This window comes from Oncorhynchus kisutch, linkage group LG9 (genome assembly GCF_002021735.2).
Source record: "Oncorhynchus kisutch isolate 150728-3 linkage group LG9, Okis_V2, whole genome shotgun sequence".
In the NCBI taxonomy this organism is placed as follows: domain Eukaryota; kingdom Metazoa; phylum Chordata; class Actinopteri; order Salmoniformes; family Salmonidae; genus Oncorhynchus; species Oncorhynchus kisutch.
The window spans coordinates 28,246,037-28,266,560 of NC_034182.2; the positions used below are offsets into that span (position 1 = coordinate 28,246,037).

The following is a 20,524-nucleotide window of genomic DNA, read 5'->3' on the forward strand; positions in this document are numbered from 1 at the left end:
TTCTGCATGTTTCACATTCTTAAAATAAAGTGGTGATCCTACCTGACCTAAGAAAGGCAATTTTTACTTAGATTAAATGTCAGGAATTGTGAAAACTGAATTTAAATATATTTGGCCAAGGTGTATGTAAACATCCGACTTCAACTATATGTCTTTTGATAGACTGCTGTTCTAGACCCCAACCTTAAACCTGTTCAGTATGATTTCACATGAACCTATGAGAAAGCGACATACTTAGAACATTACAATAAGTTTTAGATTTTTGATGTCAATCATACACCAACATTCCAGACCTTAATCAATGCAAAAAATTAAGTAGCTATCATTTTACAGTACATGTGTGACATTGTAAGAAATAGGTCTTTAAATGATCCAACAGGAAGAAGAGGGGCTGCTTGGTGATGGTGAGGAGCCGGGCTAACATGATGTGAAGGTCTTCCAATAGAAGTTCCGGCATCCTGCCTTGCGTTCCCGTTGGTTGAGGGGTAGCTGGCGCACCACCTCCGACCTCACCCCGAGTGCCTCCTCCAGGTCTGGTAGTACCTCGTTCTCCCCCGCGGCTGTGGTCATCAGGTCCAACATCTTCAGCAGGAGGATGTGGGAGAGGTCCTGTAGAGTACAGTACAATACAATAAAATACAACTACAGAAACGACTACCTGACTGGCACCATGGATATGGCCATGTATATTTGATCTTTGTTGCTAGACTCCATAACATGATGGTTTTCTTGGGACCACTTATTCTGTCAGTTATTCAAGGACCAAAACATTATCAGAAGCTTCATGAAATCATTTAACAAGTACAAGTTATGGTCATTTAATCTGACCTGTCCTCTTGAAATTGTATCACTTTTGAACTGACAATATTACAGAATATCTTTCAAGAATGAATAAAAACACTATGCACATTTACCCTGTTTATACCTGGTTCAAACATGCATCCTTTTTTGTTGTGGGACAAGCCATAGATCTCGCACCTGTGGTATCGTGCACGTGTTTTGTTCTTTGAGTGTGTGTGTTGGTGCACTCTGTGGAACATAGTGGTATACTACATAGCTGGATCAATGAGTTAGCCAGCCAAATGTAATGAACATCCAGAAATAACTTGATTTTCTGGTTCATTAAGGGAGTTAAACTTTGATGTGTTTTTTTCTGTTGCTGAGTCAATTAGACCAGGGTTTCCCAAACATGGTCATGCCCCGCCCCCAGGTGAATGTTTTGGCTTTTGCCCTAGCACTACACAGCTGATTCAAATAACCAACTCATCAAGCTTTGATTATTTGAATCAGCTGTGTATTGCTAGGGCAAAAAGAAAAACATGCAGTCAGGGCAACCCTGAATCAGGCCACGCACATTTCAAGTTTCTTTCCAAAGAATACAGTTCTTTCTGAATAATTATTCAAGGTAGCTGGCTTACTCCTTGATCCTGCTTTGTGGTATACCCCTCTTGTGTCTTTGTCTACTGGCATTCCCTTATGGTTGGTAATGGTACTCTCTTGCTGCTTCTCAACTATAAGACTATTGTTAATCTGCGTATGTGAGTTGACACAGGACATCCAGGTTGATGCATCATTGGGTTTCCAGTGCTTACCTGTAACCTAAATAAGACAGTGCACCTGTTTTTTAAAAATATTTTTTAATGTTTTTTTTATATGAGAAACGTATTAATACTAACATATTTTAAAACTATAAAACACTTGCACAACAGTTTAATCACGACACCCTATTTTTCTTTCAGAACCCTGACATGTCTGGTCCTACCTGGCCGCCTCCGGAGAGACCCGTCCCCCAGATGTCCGACTCTGGACCAGCCGTGTACAGACAGCCGCCCAAGAAGGTCTCCTCGGACACCCGGCCCAAGTATGTGGTCCATGACCAGAACAGAGGAGGAGGTGGAATGGCCACTAGGTACATGGCTTCTGGACCCACAGGTAAGAACATGGTGATGGGCCTTACATTACACTGGATTGTCTTGTGAAACCTTGCTATAATGAACTTGTGATGGACTATTTTGAAAATCAGAAGTCTGTTATTCTGTAGCTCAAGCCTTGGAGTAGAACGTTGGACCTGACACACTACTGAGTACACCAACACCTTTGGTGATTAGCACTTGATGTAAATAAACATCTTGATGCAAATACATGTTTGTCATGTGATTAATGTTAAGTGTGTACCCTGTGGTTATCAAGTCTTGTTTGTAAATGTAAAGTGCACTGTTTTGTATGTGTTCTACAGCTGGGCCCATGCAGCACCACCACCAAGAGGACCCAGGGTTTCACCCTAAATCTAATGACCACTACTACCAACCACCTCCCCAAGGGCTTGAAGAAGACCAATCCTTGAACCCTCACATGGACCGCTACCAGCTGATGGTAGGTTGTAATTGCTTCTGTATCCTGGAATTCCCACTGACTATTGGTCCATTTCACCATAGTGTTTAGTGTAGTTTCCAGGCAAAGATTTCTAGTCATTTAATTTTGTTATAAAGCCAGAAATTACTCAATATCCAATATTCAAATAAAAATGCATTTGGCCATTTCTTTTTTGTATACCTATCCATCTCCTTCTATTGACATTTTATTAAGGAATCCATCTTCATTATGTGATCCTGCTCAATTTTTTAAAAAGCACCTTGCACCTCCTGAGAAGCTGATTGGACACCACTCCAACATTGAGGGAGAGATTGACTCGCTCACCTGCATGCTGGCTGATCTGGACAGCTATTCACTAAGCAGCACACAGGTAGGCTACATGACTACAATGGACTGTGAGGAATAAAGGATACCTTTTAGACTTAATACAGAAGCATAAGACTGTTTACACTTTCGGACAGCTATGAAAACAGTATCACTGGTTCCTCTGGATATTTAGGCCTCGGTTGTTAGTTACATATTTTTTAATCCAGTACTTACAATGTATTTATGGTCCCTTTCCATTCTTTTGCAGCTGTACGACAACGTGCCTTACAACAAACCCTCAGCCCAGCCAGGAGCCCCATCTCGGGGATGGCCGTCTATGGGTTTCCCTCAGTCCACGGACCATCCTGCACCCCCGAACCCCAGTGATCCCCACCAGGGTCTCCAGTACTTCCCCCAGCCAGACGACACTGACGCCCAGGTCTCCAAACCCTACCCCCAGCATGTCCCTGCCTCCACCTCTACTGGCCCGAGGTTCAGTGTCCAGGTCAAAACAGCTCGGCCTATCACCTACTCCCAGACTGGTAGGCAAGCCGAGCAGGGTTACACCCCTCCCCCACACCGCCAGCACATGTTGCGGAACTTGCCCCAGAATCTCGCTTCCCAGGCGCAGGACTCCGACAGGAGCTTCAAGGGGAGTGTCGCAGGGTCTGGCGTGAAAGCCTCCCAGAGTTCCACTCCCAAAAGAGTCCCAGAGACTCATCAATCAGGGTCAGGCTCGGCACCAAGCTCCGCCTATCAGCCCAGTAAGGTGAGTGTCTGGAGTTCAAACATCTACTACTGTTTGTGGTGTCTCTAAGATAAACTATGGTCCTTTTTGAATACTTGTATCTACAGTCTTTTGTTTTCACTGATCTAAATGGGAAAGTGAAATCTAAATGCTTAACTTTTTTTTTTTTTTTCCTGGGAAATGTTCATCTATTTGTTCAGCAGGGGACAGCAGCTCTGAGACAAGAGGAGTTGGATGGGCTCACAAAGAAGTTGGTGTATGACATGAATCATCCCCCTACAGAGGAATACCTTGGTACGCTCCTCTTTCTAATAAAATTGTATGTCCTTTATCAATAACAGTCCAGTCAACACATCTTAATTTCCCCTTGGGCGACACAGTTCATTTCAATTCCACAATATGTCCCTCCCATTTTCCTCATCTCTTCTCCCCTTTCAATACTACCAGGTAGCTGTGCACGTTGGGGTGACGTAGTCCTTGGCGGCTGTATCGCCATGGAGCAGGTGTTCCACGTGGAGCGTTTCACTTGCGTCACCTGCCACGCCCCTTTCCGGGGGCAACCGTTCTACGACCTGGACAAGCAGAGCTACTGCAAGAGCTGTTACATTGTGAGTGGCTGTCACTGACTGTCCTCTTTGTATTGAGAAGTCTCTTCTCCCTCTTTGTTCTACCTTTTTTTTTTTTTTTTAGCAGTAGTCTCTCAATTCATCAGTTGCTCTTTTTTGTTCTTTCTCCGTATCTATTGGATTCTCTCACACCACACACACACACACACACTATTCTGTCTGAACCTGTGCTAACCCTCTCCCTCCCCCCTCAGAGTATCCTAGAGCGCTGCTTTCTGTGCTCCAAGCCCATCCTGGACCGTATCCTGCGGTCCATGGGCAATGCCTACCACCCGCGCTGCTTCAACTGTGTTGTGTGTGGTTGCTGCCTGGACGGCGTGCCCTTCACCGTGGACGCTACCTCCCAGATCCACTGCCTTGACGACTTCCACAGGTCAGCAACATGGATAGGAAACACTTACTCGCCGCCAGATACTGACTGTACTTATTTTTTTTTACCCAATTTCATGATATCCAATTGGCAGTTAGTTTTGTCCCATCGCTGCAACTCCCATACGGACTCGGGAGAGGCGAAATCACAACCCCCGCTAAGCCGCACAGCTTCTTGACACACTGCTCACGTAACCCTGAAGCAAGCCGCACCAATGTGTCGGATGAAACACTGTAGAACTGGCGAGGGTGTCGGTGTGTATGCTCCATCGCTAGAGCGCGATGGGATAAGGACATCCCGGCAAGCAAAACCCTCCCCTAACCCTGGGTTGGACGCTGGGCCAATTGTGCGCCTCCTCACGGATTTCGAACCCGAGGCTGTAGTGACATCTCAAGCAGTGCCTTAGACTGCTTCACCACTCAATCAACTCATGTCTAAAACCTGAACTCAAAGCATAATTCAAAGTTTAATTGATCAAGTCTCCCATTGATCAAATCATTTCTGAATTACCCTTTACGGGTTTAAGTCTAGACATGCGTCTATTGGACAGATTATTATATCTGATTGTTAGTTTCCCACCCTCTGAGCTCTAATGTTAGCGTTGACGCTGGTACTTCCTGCTTCCTGTCCCACACAGGAAGTTTGCCCCTCGCTGCTCAGTGTGTGACCAGGTCATCATCGCCGAGCCGGGCCAGGAGGAGACTGTCATTATAGTGGCGCTGGGCCGCAACTTCCACGTCAAGTGCTATGTGTGTGAGGTGAGAGGTCACTGTGTTAGTAAAACGGTCACTCAAGTTGAATGATATTTACAGTTTGGCAGGCCATGTTCCTGGATTGACCCTGTGTGATATCTGTCTCCTCCAGGAGTGTGGTCTGCTCCTGTCGTCTGAGGTTGAGGAGCGAGGCTGTTATCCCCTGGACGGTCACATCCTGTGTAAGGGCTGCAGCGCCCAGCAAATCCGGAACCCCTCCGCCAAAATCTCCACTGACCGCTAACCAACTATGGAAAATCTTACCTTTAATCGATGACCTGTCAACCGTTCCATTACTTTCACCTGCTCTGGGGTAAAAGTTGCCCTAAGGAACAGATCTGGGATCAGTTCTACCCCCTCTGATACATAACCTTAACCACACGTAGGAAATGTTAACCTGACTTGAAATCAGTCTCGAGGGGGAACTTCATCCTCATAGTTGTTCGTTATTCTTCAGATGCCCAAAGCTTAGGAATTAGTAATAGGCCTACTATTGAACCTCAACCTGACAGTCTTCAATGTCAAGTAAAATTAAATTATGACTTCATAAGGTTTATAGGTACAGGGTATTGAAATGTGGATGGATTTAAGTTCAACCCATTTTCCTTATCTTCTGATTTACACTATCCTCTACCCCTACTCCCTTTCCATCCACCTCCTTCCCCTCAGTCCCATACCACGCTCTCACACACGATCCTGCGTGTTTCACGCTCTCACACACGATCCTGCGTGTTTCACGCTCTCACACACGATCCTGCGTGTTTCACGCTCGCACACACGATCCTGCGTGTTTCACGCTCGCACACACGATCCTGCGTGTTTCACGCTCGCACACACGATCCTGCCCAACAAAGGTGGGACATTGAAGGAGCTCTATGTAAAATTATTGATAGATATTGTGGATGTGGAGGATAAGTAGGAAAATGAGGTGATATTGAGGAATACAAAGTCTTCCTGGCTGTGAGGTAACTGACCAGTCCAGACAATGGAACACATGGCGACCAAGTGGGTGTAGTCAGTGTGGTGCAGTGAGTAGAGTTTTTAGAAAGTAGACTGAAGGAAAGATTGGGAAAAGAACGAGTTGAGTCAAGTCAATGCTTTGATCTCCTTGGATATTAACACAGTATGTAGGTTGTCTTATATCTTGCACCACATGTCAGAACAGAACATCAATATTTTATTCCACAGGACAGTGATTTGTATAATGATAATTGGTACTGCATTTTAGGGAATGTTATGCTAGTCCAAACCCCCTCTTTTAAAATGTGAATGTGCTTTTTAGATATTTTTCCTTGTTTAACATTTGGGTTGATTTGATACTTTACAATGAGGAATAAGGCACAATGAAGTATTTTTGCCATCGTCTTACTGAGAAACCGGGTTCTCCATACTGGCCACGTGGGCTGAGAACGTCCTCTTGTGTTCACTTTGGGTTTTTGTTTAAGCTTAGCCTTAGGAGTTTTATGGTTTGCACAATTTGATTTGAGTTTGAAGTGTGTGAATGATTAGCTATTTTTCATACAATAAACCATCCTTTTTTTCAGCAAACTACATCATGTGTATATCTTTTGATAGATCGCTGTACCTATTCAGTATTACACAGGACAACCTGTCACAAACCTACCAGATGAGCTAAATTACTTCTGATTGCTTCGAGGCAAGTAACACTGAAACATGCATGAGGAGCACCAGCTGTTCCGGACAATTTTGATCACGTTCTCCGTAGATGATGTGAGTAAGACCTTTATACAAGTCAATATTCACAAGGCTGCAGTGTCAGACTGCTTACTAGGATGTGTGCTCCGAGCATGCGCTAACCAACTGGCAAGTGTCCTCACTGACATTTTCAAACGGTCTAGGTCTGAGTGTGTAATACCAACATGTTTCAAGTAGACCACCATATACCCTGTTCCCAAGAACACTAAGATAACCTGCCTAAATGACTACTGACCGTAGCGCTCACATCTGTAGCTGTGAAATTCTTTGAAAGGCTGGTCATGGCTCACATCAACACCATTATCCAAGATACCCTAGACCCACTCCTAATTTGCATACCGCACCAACAGATCCACAGATGATGCAATCTCTATTGCACTCAACACTGCCCTTTCCCACCAGAACAAAAGGAACACCTATGTGAGAATACTGTTCATTGATTACAACTCAGCGTTCAACACCATAGTGCCCTCAAAGCTCAACACCAAGATAATGACCCTGGGACTAAATACCTCCCTCTGCAACTGGATCCTGAACTTTCTGACGGGCTGCCCCAAGGTGGTAAGGGTAGGGAACACCCATCCGCCACGCTGGTCCACAACACTAGGGGCCCTCAGGTGTGCGTGCTCAGTCCCGTCCTGTACTCCCTGTTCACTCATGACTGCATGGCCAGGCACGTTTCCAAATCCAAGTGTGCCAATGACCGTGATCACCGACATTGATGAGACAGCCTATAAGGAGGATGTCAGAGACCTGACTGTGTGGTGCAAGGACAACAACCTCTCCCTCAATGTGATAAAAACAAAGGAGATGATTGTGGACTACAGGAAAAGGAGGACAGAGCACTTCCCCATTCTCATCGACAGGCTTTAGTGGAACAGGTTGAGAGCTTATATCCACATCACCAACGAACTGTCATGGTCCAAACACAGTCTTGAAGAGGGCACGACAAATCCTATTCCCCCCTCGAGCCTGAAAAGATTTGGCATCGGTCCTCAGATCCTCAATTTTCAACAGCTGCATCATCGATAGCATCCTGTCTGGTTGCACCACTGCCTGGTACGGCAACTGCTCGGCCTCCGACTGTAAGGCACTACAGAGGGTAGTGCGTACGGCCCAGTACATCACTGGGGCCAAGCTTCCTGCCATCCAGGACCTCTATAACAGGTGGTGTCAGAGGAATTCCCTAAAAATTGTCAGAATCCAGCCACCCTAGTCATAGACTATTCTCTCTGCTACTACACGGCAAGCGGTACCAGAGCGCCAAGTCGATGTCCAGAAGGCTTCTTAACAGCTTCTATCCCCAAGCTACAAGACTCCTGAACAGCTAATCAAAGGGCTACCCAGACTCCTCTTTTACGCTGCTGCTACTCTCTGTTTATAATCTATGCATAGTCACTTTAACTCTACATGTGACCTTAACTTACTAGTGCCCCCGCACATTGACTCTGTACCGGTACTACCTGTTTACAGCCTTGCTTGTTATTTAATGGTGCTGTTGAATTATTTGTTAATTTTATTTAACTTTTTTTCTTAAAGCATTGTTGGTTATGGGCTTGTAAGTATGCATTTCACTTCAAGGTCTACACTTGTATTTGGCACGTGACATAAAAAGTTTGATTTGAAAAGCAGGACATTAAGTTTATTTGATTTGACGTCAAGCATACACCAACAATCTAGACCTTAAACAACTCAACAAATTAAGTAGCTGTCATTTACAGTGCCTGTGTGACACTAAGAAATAGGTCTTTGAGTGATCCAACAGGAAGAAGAGGGGCTGCTTGGTGATGGTGAGGAGGCGGGCTAACATGATGTGAAGGTCTTCCAATAGAAGTTCCGGCATCCTGCCTTGCGTTCCCGTTGGTTGGGGGGGGTAGCTGGCGCACCACCTCCGACCTCACCCCGAGTGCCTCCTCCAGGTCTGGTAGAACCTCGTTCTCCCCCGCGGCTGTGGTCATCAGGTCCAACATCTTCAGCAGGGAGGATGTGGGAGAGGTCCTGTAGGGAATGAGTAGAAAACAATAGAATGTAAATTAAACTGCAGAAACAACTACCTGACTGGTAACATGGCAATTACCTTGGATATTTGAACTTCTTTGTTGCTAGACTCCATAACATGTTTTTCATGGAACCCTTAATTCTGTCAGTTACTCAAGGACCAAAACATTAGAAGCTTCATCAAATCATTTAACAAGTAGAAGTTATGGTCTTTTAATCTGACCTGTCCTCTTGAAATTGTAGGAAAAAGCGCATCCAGCCAACCAACTACCTACCACATCTTTGTTTTCTGCTCTACCGCACCCCAGTATTTCTACTGGCACATCCTCATCTGCACATATATCACTCCAGTGTAAATTGCTAAATTGTAATTACTTTGCCACTTTTGGCCTATTTATTGCCTTACCTCCTTACTTCATTTGCACACACTGTATACAGATTTTTCTATTGTGTTTATTCCATGTGAAACTCTGGGTTGTCTTTGTCTCACTGCTTTACTTTATCTTGGCCAGGTCGCAGTTGTAAATGAGAACTTGTTCTGAGCTGGTCTACCTGGTTAAATAAAGGTGAAGATATATATATTACAGAATATCTTTCAAGAATGAATAAAAACGCCATACACATTAGCCCTGTTTATACCTGGTTCTAACATGCATCCTTTGTCCTTGTGGGACAAGCCGTAGGTCTCACATATCAGGAATTTGTGCGTGTGTTTTATTTTTTGAGTGTGTGTGTTGGCACACTCTATGTAACAGAGTGGTAAACTACATAGCTGGATCAATGAGTTAGCCAGCTAACTTTGACAATCAACTGGAAATAACTATTTATTTTCTGGTTAATTCAAATTAAGGAACTTAAACTTAGAGATGTTGTTTCGGTTATTGAGCCAATTAGACCAGGGTTTCCCAAACACGGTCATGCCCCGCCCCCAGGTGACTGTTTTGGCTTTTGCCCTAGCACTACACAGCTGATTCAAATAACCAACTCATCAAGCTTTGATTATTTGTATCAGATGTGTATTTCTAGGGCAAAAATAACAAAAACAATTATGTATGTTGGTGTGGCAGTGACAAGTCTTCTTGCCAAAATTGGACAGTGTAGCTGTTTTTTAAAGTCATTTTTTTTTTTATAAGAACCTGATTAATACCAACATGTAAGTGTTTTGTTATAGTTTTAAAGTATAACAGTTTAATCACGACAACCTTTTTTTAAGAACCCTGACATGTCTGGTCCTACCTGGCCGCCTCCAAAGACTCTGGGTAGCCCGGAGAGACCCGTCCCCCAGATGTCCCAATCTGGACCAGCCGTGTACAGACAGCCGCCCAAGAAGGTCTCCTCAGACACCCGGCCCAAGTATGTGGTCCATGACCAGAACAGAGGAGGAGGTGGAATGGCCACTAGGTACATGGCTTCTGGACCCACAGGTAAGAACATGGTGATGGGCCTTACATTACACTGGATTGTCTTGTGAAACCTTGCTATAATGAACTTGTGATGGACTATTTTGAAAATCAGAAGTCTGTTATTCTGTAGCTCAAGCCTTGGAGTAGAGCGTTGGTCCTGACACACTACTGAGTACATCAACAGCTTTGGTGATTAGCACTTGATGTAAATAAAATGTTTGTCATGTGATTAATGTAAGTGTACTCTGTGGTTATCAAGTCTTGTTTGTAAATGTAAAGTGCACTGTTTTGTATGTGTTCTACAGCTGGGCCCATGCAGCAGCACCACCAAAAGGACCCAGGGTTTCACCCTAAATCTATTGACCACTACTACCAACCACCTCCCCAAGGGCTCGAAGAAGACCAATCCTTCAACCCTCACATGGACCGCTACCAGCTGATGGTAGGTTGTAATTGCTTCTGTGTCCTGGATTTCCCACTACTATTGGTCCATTTCACCATGGTGTTTAGTGTTGTTTCCAGGCAAAGATTTGTAGTAATGTAATTTTGTAATGAAGCCATTATTAAAATGTCCTGGGACAAACACATATTTTCAGATTTCTACATTTTCTGTCTATCCATCTCTTGCTGTTGTGACATTTTATAAAGTCACCCATCTTCATGTGACCCTGCAAAAAAAAAATGAAGTACCAGGGACCTCCTGAGAAGCCGATTGGACACCATTCCATCATCGATGCAGAGATTGACTTGCTCACCTGCATGCTGGATGATCTGGACAGCTATTCACAAAACAGCACACAGGTAGGCTACCTGACTGATGACATGGAACTGTGAGGAATGCTTTAAAAAAAAAAATATATATATATATAGTTCCTTTCTTTCGCAGCTGTACGACAACGTGCCTTACAACAAACACATCACAGGGGACCACTACAAACCCTCAGCCCAGCCAGGAGCACCCTCTCAGGGCAGGTTGTTCAAGGGTCTCCCACCTCACCCCCAACACCAGTACCGTCCTACACCCCCATTCCCCAGAGATCCCCTGTACTTCACCCAGCCAGACTACGCCGATGCCCAGGTCTCCAAACCTTACCCCCAGCCTGTCCCTTCCTCCTACACTACAGCCTCCACCACTACTCGCCCGAGGATTCGCGTCCAGGACAAAACAGCCCAGCCTGTAACCTACTCCCAGACAGGTAGGCGAGCTGAGCAGGGTTACACCCCTCCCCCACACCACCAGAACGCTTTGCGGCCCTCGCCACAGAATCAGACTGTCCCTCATGGCTGGTACCCTTCCAACCCTGCTTCCCAAGCCCAGGAGCTACACTCTGAGAGGCGTTACAAGGGGAGTGCCGCAGGGTCTGGAGGGAGAGCTACCCAGTGCCCCACGTCCAATAGAGGCACAGAGACTAAAAAATCCGGGTCATGTTCGGCACCACACTCCGCCTGTCAGCCCAGTAAGGTGAGTGTCTGGAGTTCAAATGTCAACTGTTTGTGGTGCCTCTAAGATAAACTATGATCCTTTTTGAGTACTTGTATCTCCAGTCTCTTGGTTTCACTGATCTAAATGGGAAAGTAAAATTCTCTATGCTGATTTTTCCGGAAAATGTGCATTTATTTGTCCAGCAGGGGACAGCAGCTTTGAGACCAGAGGAGGAGTTGGACCAGCTCACTAAGAAGTTTGTGTATGACATGAATCATCCCCCTGCCAAAGAATACTTTGGTACGTTCTGCTTTCTTTCTAATAAAATGGTGTCCTTTGTAAATAACAGTCCAGTCAACACATCTGAATGTCTCCTTGGGCAACACAGTTCATTTCAATGCCACAATATGTCCCTCCCATTTGCATCATGTCTTCTCCCCTTTCCCGCCATACTACCAGGTCGCTGTGCACGTTGCGGTGACAACGTCCTTGGCGACGTTAGCGGCTGTATCGCCATGGAGCAGGTGTTCCACGTGGAGTGTTTCACTTGCATCACCTGCCACGCCTGTCTCATGTGGAAACCGTTCTATGCCCTGGACAAGCAGAGCTACTGTGAGAGCTGTTACATTGTGAGTGGCTGTCACTGACTGTCCTCTTTATGTATTGAGAAGGCTCTTCTCCCTCTTTTGTTCTACATTTATTTTTAGCAGTAGTCTCTCAATTCATCAGTTGATCTCTTTTGCTCTTTTTCACCGTCATCTCCATTGATTGGATTCTCTCTAGCGCACACTATTCTGTCTGAACCTGTGCTGCCCCTCTCCCTCCCCCCTCAGAATACCCTAGAGCGCTGCTCCAAGTGCTCCAAACCCATCCGGGACTATATCCTGCGGTTCATGGGCAAGGCCTACCACCCGCGCTGCTTCAACTGCGTGGTCTGTGGCTGCTGCCTGGACGGCGTGCCCTTCACCCTGGATGCCACCGCTCAGATCCACTGCCTAGATGATTTCCACAGGTCAGCAACACAGATTGAACACACTTCCTCGTTGCCAGATACTGACTGTATTTTTATTTTTTCACCCCCAATTTCATGATATCCGATTGGTAGTTAGTCTTGTCCCATCGTTGCAACTCCCATACAGATATATTTTTAGACCTTATTACTGTAGCCAGCTAATTATCTACTAGCTATTTAGTCATTGTTAGCTACTGCTAGCGGTCTTTACCTTTTTTAGCTCCGACACCTGCCGCTTCATCCTGGATAGCGCGGCTAATACCTGCCAGTCTGCACAGCGCGATATCAGCCCTGAGCATATCAAACTGCTTTTTTACCCTCACTACATCACTGGATTCCTGCTGCAAGCTCTGGACCATTACACCACATCATCGCAGGTTGCTAGCTGTTACTGATTTGTTATTGTGGCTAACGCCCTTGTCCAGAAGCTGCACGAGCTAGGCCCATCTCCCGGCTAGCAAACGAAGTACATCAACTAAAATGCCTCTCTTGCCAATTGGCCTGGACCCTTTATTGACACGGAGCCCCGCCGATCCATCACGGCTGGTCTGCGTCGTGGATGTTGAAGACCCATCTGCTATCCCCGGCCCGCTAGCTTCCTCTAAACCTTGTCTCCCGCTCGCCTAGCGTAGTAACGACTACCGAAGCTCCCTGTTTTGTCTATTGCTGCTCATTGGACCCTATAATCACTCGGCTACACAATTGATGCCTGCTGGACTGTTCATTAACACAGTACTTCATTTTGTTTAACAGCCTAAAACTCAGGCCCTGTGTGTAGCTACCCTTCATCACCATTTACCCTTTGTCTTACCTGTTGTTTTTGCTCTCCTGTGATTGCTTTATGCCTCTCGTCAATATGCCTTTATCTTCTTAGGGCTATGCTCCATTTCCCCCAGAATGACATGCCCAAAGTAAACTGCCTGTTGCTCAGACCCTAAAGCCAGGATATGCATATAATTGGTACCATTGGAAAGAAAACACTTTGACGTTTGTATAAAATAATGTAGGAGAATTTGTTTTTTTGAGACCATGGTCTTACAAAGGCAAGTATAAAGGTATACTCAATTCTAGCTCCCAGTATGCAATTCCTAAGGCTACCATAGGGTGTCAGCAGTCTGTTCAAGGATTCAGACTTGTAACTTCCAAAATGAATAAGAAATATCAGTTGTACTACAGGGACAGTCTTGGAAATTTGTGTTCAGCCATGCCATGAAGACCAGACGCACCTGCTAAAATTGGTTTGGACATACTACTTTCCGTAAGAAATATTATAGTTTACATTTTAAGGGATCTGAGGAGTAAATAAATGTATTTTGACCTGTTGAAACAAAGTTTAGGGGTAGATTTTCAGATTCCTTTCTCTGCAGTTGAACGAGTGGGTTACTCAAATCGATGGCGCCAGCTAAACTGACTTTTTGGGATATAAAGAAGGATTTTATCTAACAAAAGGACACGACATGTTATATCTGGGACCCTTTGGATGACAAATCAGAGGAAGATTTTCAAAAAGTGAATATGTAATCACTATTTGTGAATTTAAGAAACCTATGCCGGCAGAAAAATATTTAGATGTGGGGCGCCGTCCTCAAGCAATGGCATGCTTTCGCTGTAATAGCTACTGTAAATCGGACAGGAAGTTAGATTACCAAGAATTTAAGCTTTCAACCGATATAAGACACTTGTATGTACAGTGGGGCAAAAAAGTATTTCGTTTGCAAGTTCTCCCACTTAAAAAGATGAGGCCTGTAATTTTCATCATAGGTACACTTCAACTTTTTTTGAATTTTTTTTTTTTTTGTATCTTTAAAAGAAGATACAGGTCTGTGAGAGCCAGAAATCTTGCTTGTTTGTAGGTGACAAAATACTTATTTTCTGCCATAATTTGAAAATAAATTCATTAAAAATCCTATAATGTGATTTTCTGGATTTTTAGTTGTCATAGTTGAAGTGTACTATGATTAAAATTACAGGCCTCATCTTTTTAAGTGGGAGAACTTGCACAATTGGTGGCTGACTAAATACTTTTTTGCCCCACTGTACCTAAATGATTAATATCCGTAATTCTGATTATCTTTTGAATTGCACGCCCTTCAGTTTCACCGGAAGTTTTCCTTCTAGCGGGATGCCTAGCCCTTTACTGCAGAGCCCCTATTCCCCCTCAACATGTCAGATAGCCCTTTTGTCCCACCCCCCACACATGTGGAGACCGCACCTAGCTTAACTGTCGCCTGCAACCTCATCTTCACTCAAAGCCTAGGTTTACCTCCGCTATACTCGCACCCTACCATAACCTTGCCTGTACACTATGCCCTGACTCTATCCTACCACACCCAGAAATCTGCTCCTTTTAATTCTGTTCCCAAAGCACTAGACGACCAGTTCAAATAGCCTTTAGCCGAACCCTCCTCCTGTTCCTCTGGTGAAGTAGAGGTTAACCCAGGCCCTGCATGTCCCCAGGTGCTCATTTGTTGACTTCTGTAACCTTAAAAACCATGGGGTAATTCGGGTTAATTCATGTTTTTCATCAAAGCCTCCTCCCTAAGTTTGCTTTATTCACTGCTTTAGCACACTCCTCTAACCCTGATGTCCTAGCCTTGTCTGAATCCTGGCATAGGAAGGCCACAAACTTCTGAAATTTCCATCCCCAATTATCGTCAAGATAGAACTACTAAAGGGGGCGGAGTTCTGTCCTTCTATCCAGGTCTATGCCCAAACAGCTTCTACTTTTAAAAAAATTATTTGACCTTTTTAGCTAGTCAAGTCAGTTAAGAACAAATTCTTATTTTCAATGATGGCCTAGGAACAGTGGGTTAACTGCCATGTTCAGGGGCAGAAGGAGAGATTTGAACCTTGTCAGCTCGGGGATTCGATCTTGCAACTTTTCGGATACTAGTCCAACGCTCTAACCACTAGTCTACACTGCCGCGCCACCTCTTCAGAAATAAGTCCCACACTGTTGCCGCTTGTTATAGACCCCCCCCCCCCCCCCTCCTCAGCTCTAAGCTGTGCTTGGGCACCATATGTGAAATTATTGCCCCCCCCCCCCCATCCATCGTCAGAGTACGTACTGCTAGGTGACCTAAACTGGGATATGCTTAACACCCTGTCTGTCCTACAATCTAAGCTAGATGCCCTCAATCTCACACAAATTATCAAGGAACCTACCAGAAACAACCGTAAACATGGGCACCCTCATAGATATCATCATCATGACCAACTTGGCCTCTAAATACAGCTCTGCTGTTTTCAACCAGGATCTCAGCGATCACTGCCTCACTGTTATGGGTCCGCGGTCAAATGACCACCCCTCATCACTGTCAAACACTCCCTAAAACACTTCAGCGAGTAGGCCTTTCTAATCGACCTGGCCCGGGTATCCTGGAAGGATTTTGACCTCATCCCATCAGTAGAGGATGCCTGGTTGTTCTTTAGAAATGCTTTCCTCACCATCTTAAATAAGCATGCCCCTTTCAAAAATTGTAGAACTAAGAACAGATAAAGCCCTTGGCTCACTCCAGACTTGACTGCCCTTAACCAGCACAAAAACATCCTGTGGCGTACTGCACTAGCATCGAATAGTCCCTGCGATATGCTACTTTTCAGGGAAGTCAGGAACCAATATATACAGTCAGATAGGAAAGCAAAGGCTAGTTTTTCAAACAAATGCATCCTGTAGCACTGATTCCCCCAAATATTGGGACACCAGTCTATGGCGAATAAGAGCATCTCCTACCTGCCCAGTTCACTGAGGCTAGGAAACACTGTCACCACCGATAAATCCACGATAATCGATCATTTCAATAAGCATATCTCTATGGCTGGCCATGCTTTCCACCTCGCTACCCCGACCAACAGCTCTGCAGCAGCCCAAGCACCCCCCCCCCCCTGCTTCCTTCACAAATCCATACAGCTGATGTTCTGAAGACCTAAAAAATCTGAACCCCTACAAATCAGCTGGGCTAGACAATCTGGACCCTCTTTTCCTAAAATTATCCGCTGCCATTGTTGCAACCCCTATTACTAGTCTGTTCAACATCTCTGGGATTCCTAAAGATTGGAAAGTGGCCACGGTCATCCCCCTCTTCAATGGGGGAGATACTAGACCCAAACTGCTACAGACCCTTGTTCCATCCTGCCCTACCTTTCTGTAGTCTTCGGAAGCCAAGTGAACAAACAGATCACCGACCATTTCGAATCCCACTGGACGTTCTCTGCTATGCAATCCGGTATCCGAGCTGGTCATGGGTGCACCTCAGCCACGCTCAAGGTACTAAACAATATCATAACCACCATTGATAAAAGACGCTACTGTGCAGCCATCTTCATCGACCTGGCTAAGGCTTTTGACTCTGTCAATCACAGCATTCTTATCGGCACACTCAACAGTCTTGGTTTCTCTAATGACTGCCTCGCCTGGTTTACCAACTACTTCTCAGAGTTCAGTGTGTCAAATCGGAGGGCCTGTTGTCCGTACCTCTGGCAGTCTGTATGGGGGTGCCACAGGGTTCAATTCTCGGGCCGACTCTTCTCGGTGTATGATGTCACTCTTGCTGCTGGTGATTCTTAGATCCACCTCTACGCAGACGACACCATTCTGTATACATCTGGCCCTTCTTTGGACACTGTGTAAACAAACCTCCAAATGAGCTTCAACGCCATACAACACTCCTTCCGTGGCCTCCAACTGCTCTTTAATGCTAGTAAATCTTAATGCTAGTAAAACTAAGTGCATGCTCTTCAACCGATAGCTACTCGCCCGAATTGCGTCACTACTCTGGACGGTTCTGACTTAGAATATGTGGACAGCTATAAATACCTAGGTGTCGGGCTAGACTGTAAACTCTCCTTCCAGACTCATATTAATCATCTCCAATCTAGAATATTCCTTCACTCATGCTGCCAAACATTCTCTCGCAAAACTGACTATCCTATCCTACTATCCTACCGAAGTCCTTGACTTCGGAAATGTCATTTACTGAAGTCTCCAACCTACTCAGCAAATTGGATGCAGTCTCAGTGTCATCCGTTTTGTCGCCAAAGCCCCATATACACTGCTCAAAAAATGAAGGGAACACTAAAATAACACAACCTAGATCTGAATGAAATATTCTTATTAAATACATTTTCTTTACATAGTTGAATGTGCTGACAAAATCACACAAATTATCAATGGAAATCAAATTTATCCCATGGAGGTCTGGATTTAAAGTTGAAAACCACACTACAGGCTGATCCAACTTTTATGTAATGTCCTTAAAACAAGTCAAAATGAGGCTCAGTAGTGTGTGTGGCCTCCCTACAACGCCTGGGCATGCTCCTGATGAGGTGGCGGATGGTCTCCTGAGGGATCTCCTCCCAGACCTGGACTAAAGCATCCGCCAACTCCTGGACAGTCTGTGGTGGATAGAGCGAGACATGATGTCCCAGATGTGCTCAATTGGATTCAGGTCTGGGAAACAGGCGGGCCAGTCCATAGCATTAATGCCTTCCTCTTGCAGGAACTGCTGACACACTCCAGCCACATGAGGTCTAGCATTGTCTTGCATTAGGAGTAACCCAGGGCCAACCGCACCAGCATATGGTCTCACAAGGGGACTGAGGATCTCATCTCTGTACCTAATGGCAGTTAGGCTACCTCTGGCGAGCACATGGAGGGCTTGTTCGGCCCCCCAAAGAAATGCCACCCCACACCATGACTGACCCACCGCCAAACCGGTCATGCTGGGGGATGTTCCAGGTAGCAGAACGTTCTCCACGGCATCTCCAGACTGTCACGTCTGTCACATGCTCAGTGTGAACCTGCTTTCATCTGTGAAGAGCACAGGGCGCCAGTGGCAAATTTGTCAATCTTGGTGGTCTCTGGCAAATGCCAAATGTCCTGCACGGTGTTGGGCTGTAAGCACAACCCCCACCTGTGGATGTCGGGCCCTCATATCACCCTCATGGAGTCTGTTTCTGACCGTTTGAGCAGACACATGCACATTTTTGGCCTACTGGAGGTAATTTTGCAGTGCTCCTCCTTGCACAAAGGCGGAGGTAGTGGTCCTGCTGCTGGGTTGTTGCCTTCCTACGGCCTCCTCCACGTCTCCTGATGTACTGGCCTGTCTCCTGGTAGCACCTCCATGCTCTGGACACTATGCTGACAGACACAGCTAAACTTCTCACAGCTCGCATTGATGTGCCATCCTGGATGAGCTGCACTACCTGAGCCACTTGTGTGGGTTGTAGACTCCGTCTCATGCTACCACTAGAGTGAAAGCACCACCAGCATTCAAAAGTGACCAAAACATCAGCCAGGAAGCATAGGAACTGAGAAGTGGTCTGTGGTAACCACCTGCAGAACCACTCCTTTATTGGGGGTGTCTTGCTAATTGCCTATAATTTCCACCTGTTGTCTATTCCATTTGCACAACAGCATGTGAAATCACACTTCTGTGAAATCAAACTGTCCACTTAGGAAGAAATACTGATTGACAATAAATTTCACATGCTGTTGTGCAAATGGAATAGACAACAGCATGTGAAATTTATTGTCAATCAGTATTTCTTCCTAAGTGGACAGTTTGATTTCACAGAAGTGTGATTGACTTGGAGTTACATTGTGTTTTAAGTGTTCCTTTTATTTTTTTGAGCAGTGTACTAGCCACCACTGCCATCTGTATGCATTCGTTGGCTGACCCTCGCTTCTTATTCGTCGCCAAATCCACTGGCTCCAGGTCATCTAAGTCTTGGCTAGGTAAAGCCCAGCCTTATCTCAGCTCACTGGTCACCATACCAACACCCACCCGTAGCACACGCTCCAGCAGGATTATTGCACTGGTTATCCCTTAAGCAAACACTTCCTTTGGCTACCTTTCCGTCCAGTTCTCTGCTGCTAATGACTGGAATGAATTGTCAAAAATCACTGAAGCTGGAGACTTATCTCCCTCACTAACTTCAAGCGTCAGCTGTCAGAGCAGCTTACCGATCGCTGCAGCTTTACACAGCCCATATGTAAATGGCCCATCCAACTACCTACCTCATCCCCATATGTGTTTTTGCTTTTCTGCTCGCACACCCTCATCTGCACATCAATCACTCCAGTGTAAATTGAAATTACTTCGCCACTATGGGCTATTTATTGGCTTACTTCATTTGCGCACACATTATACAGAGTTTTCTATTGCGTTATTGACTGTATGTTTATTTACCCCCATGTGCAATTCTGTTGCTTTTGCCTCACTCCTTTCCTTTATCTTGTTCAGGTCGCAGTTGTAAAGGAGAACATGTTCTCAACTGGCCTACCTGGTTAAATAAAAAACCCGGACGACACTGGGCCAATTGTGTGCCGCGTCAAAGGTTTCGTCTGTAGTGACGCCTAAAGCTGTGCCTTAGAACTCTGCGCTACTCCGGAGGCCACTGACTATACTTCAGGCATGCAATCAACTAGAACACTAGCACAACAATCAGATATAATCATCTGTCCAGTAGACCCATGTCTAAAACTTAAACTCGTGAAGTGTAATTCAGAGTTTAACTGGTCAATGGGAGACTTGATCAATTCAATTTTGAATTACGCTTTGAGTTTACAAGTTCTAGACATGAGTCTATTGGACAGATTATTATTATATCTGATTGTTGTTTTCCACACTCTGAGCTCTGTTAGTGTTGACGCTGGTGCTTCCTGTCCCACACAGGAAGTTTGGCCCTTGCTGCTCAGTGTGTGGCCAGGCCATCATGCCTGAGCAGGGCCAGGATGCAGCGGTCTGTATAGTGGCACTGGACCGCAGCTTCCACGTCAACTGCTATGGGTGTGAG

The 20,524-nt window shown here is 45.3% G+C and overlaps 2 protein-coding genes across 12 annotated transcripts in view; both read left to right on the forward strand.

The window, feature by feature from the left end:
* The first annotated feature begins 1,298 nt into the window (after positions 1–1,298).
* On the forward strand, positions 1,299–6,726 carry LOC109896456 (thyroid receptor-interacting protein 6-like). Of its 4 annotated transcripts, none has more exons than XM_020490714.2 (10): positions 1,299–1,405; positions 1,740–1,932; positions 2,237–2,373; positions 2,630–2,743; positions 2,948–3,448; positions 3,628–3,721; positions 3,875–4,035; positions 4,248–4,426; positions 5,061–5,181; positions 5,288–6,726. In XM_020490714.2, the coding sequence occupies exons 2-10, from the start codon at positions 1,749–1,751 to the stop codon at positions 5,417–5,419; spliced, it is 1,623 nt and encodes a 540-aa protein (XP_020346303.1). In that variant the 5' UTR covers positions 1,299–1,405; positions 1,740–1,748; the 3' UTR covers positions 5,420–6,726. The 4 variants fall into 4 exon arrangements, with proteins under 4 accessions (XP_020346303.1, XP_031688183.1, XP_020346301.1 ...); XM_031832323.1 differs by having other exon boundaries at positions 3,631–3,721; XM_020490712.2 differs by having other exon boundaries at positions 1,313–1,479.
* A 3,198-nt stretch (positions 6,727–9,924) lies between these two features.
* Positions 9,925–20,524, forward strand: part of LOC109897026 (thyroid receptor-interacting protein 6) — a 38,645-nt gene continuing 28,045 nt past the window's right edge. For 2 of the 8 annotated variants that reach the window (XM_020491520.2, XM_020491522.2), the window contains exon 1: positions 9,937–10,313. In XM_020491520.2, the coding sequence (XP_020347109.1) occupies positions 10,112–10,313 (202 nt within the window). In that variant the 5' untranslated portion in view covers positions 9,937–10,111. Of the gene's footprint in view, positions 10,314–10,597; positions 10,735–10,940; positions 11,094–11,178; positions 11,755–11,918; positions 12,016–12,174; positions 12,345–12,548; positions 12,728–20,403 lie in introns of all 8 variants that reach the window. The other 6 variants (XM_031832332.1, XM_031832333.1, XM_031832324.1 and 3 more) reach the window with 6 other exon arrangements.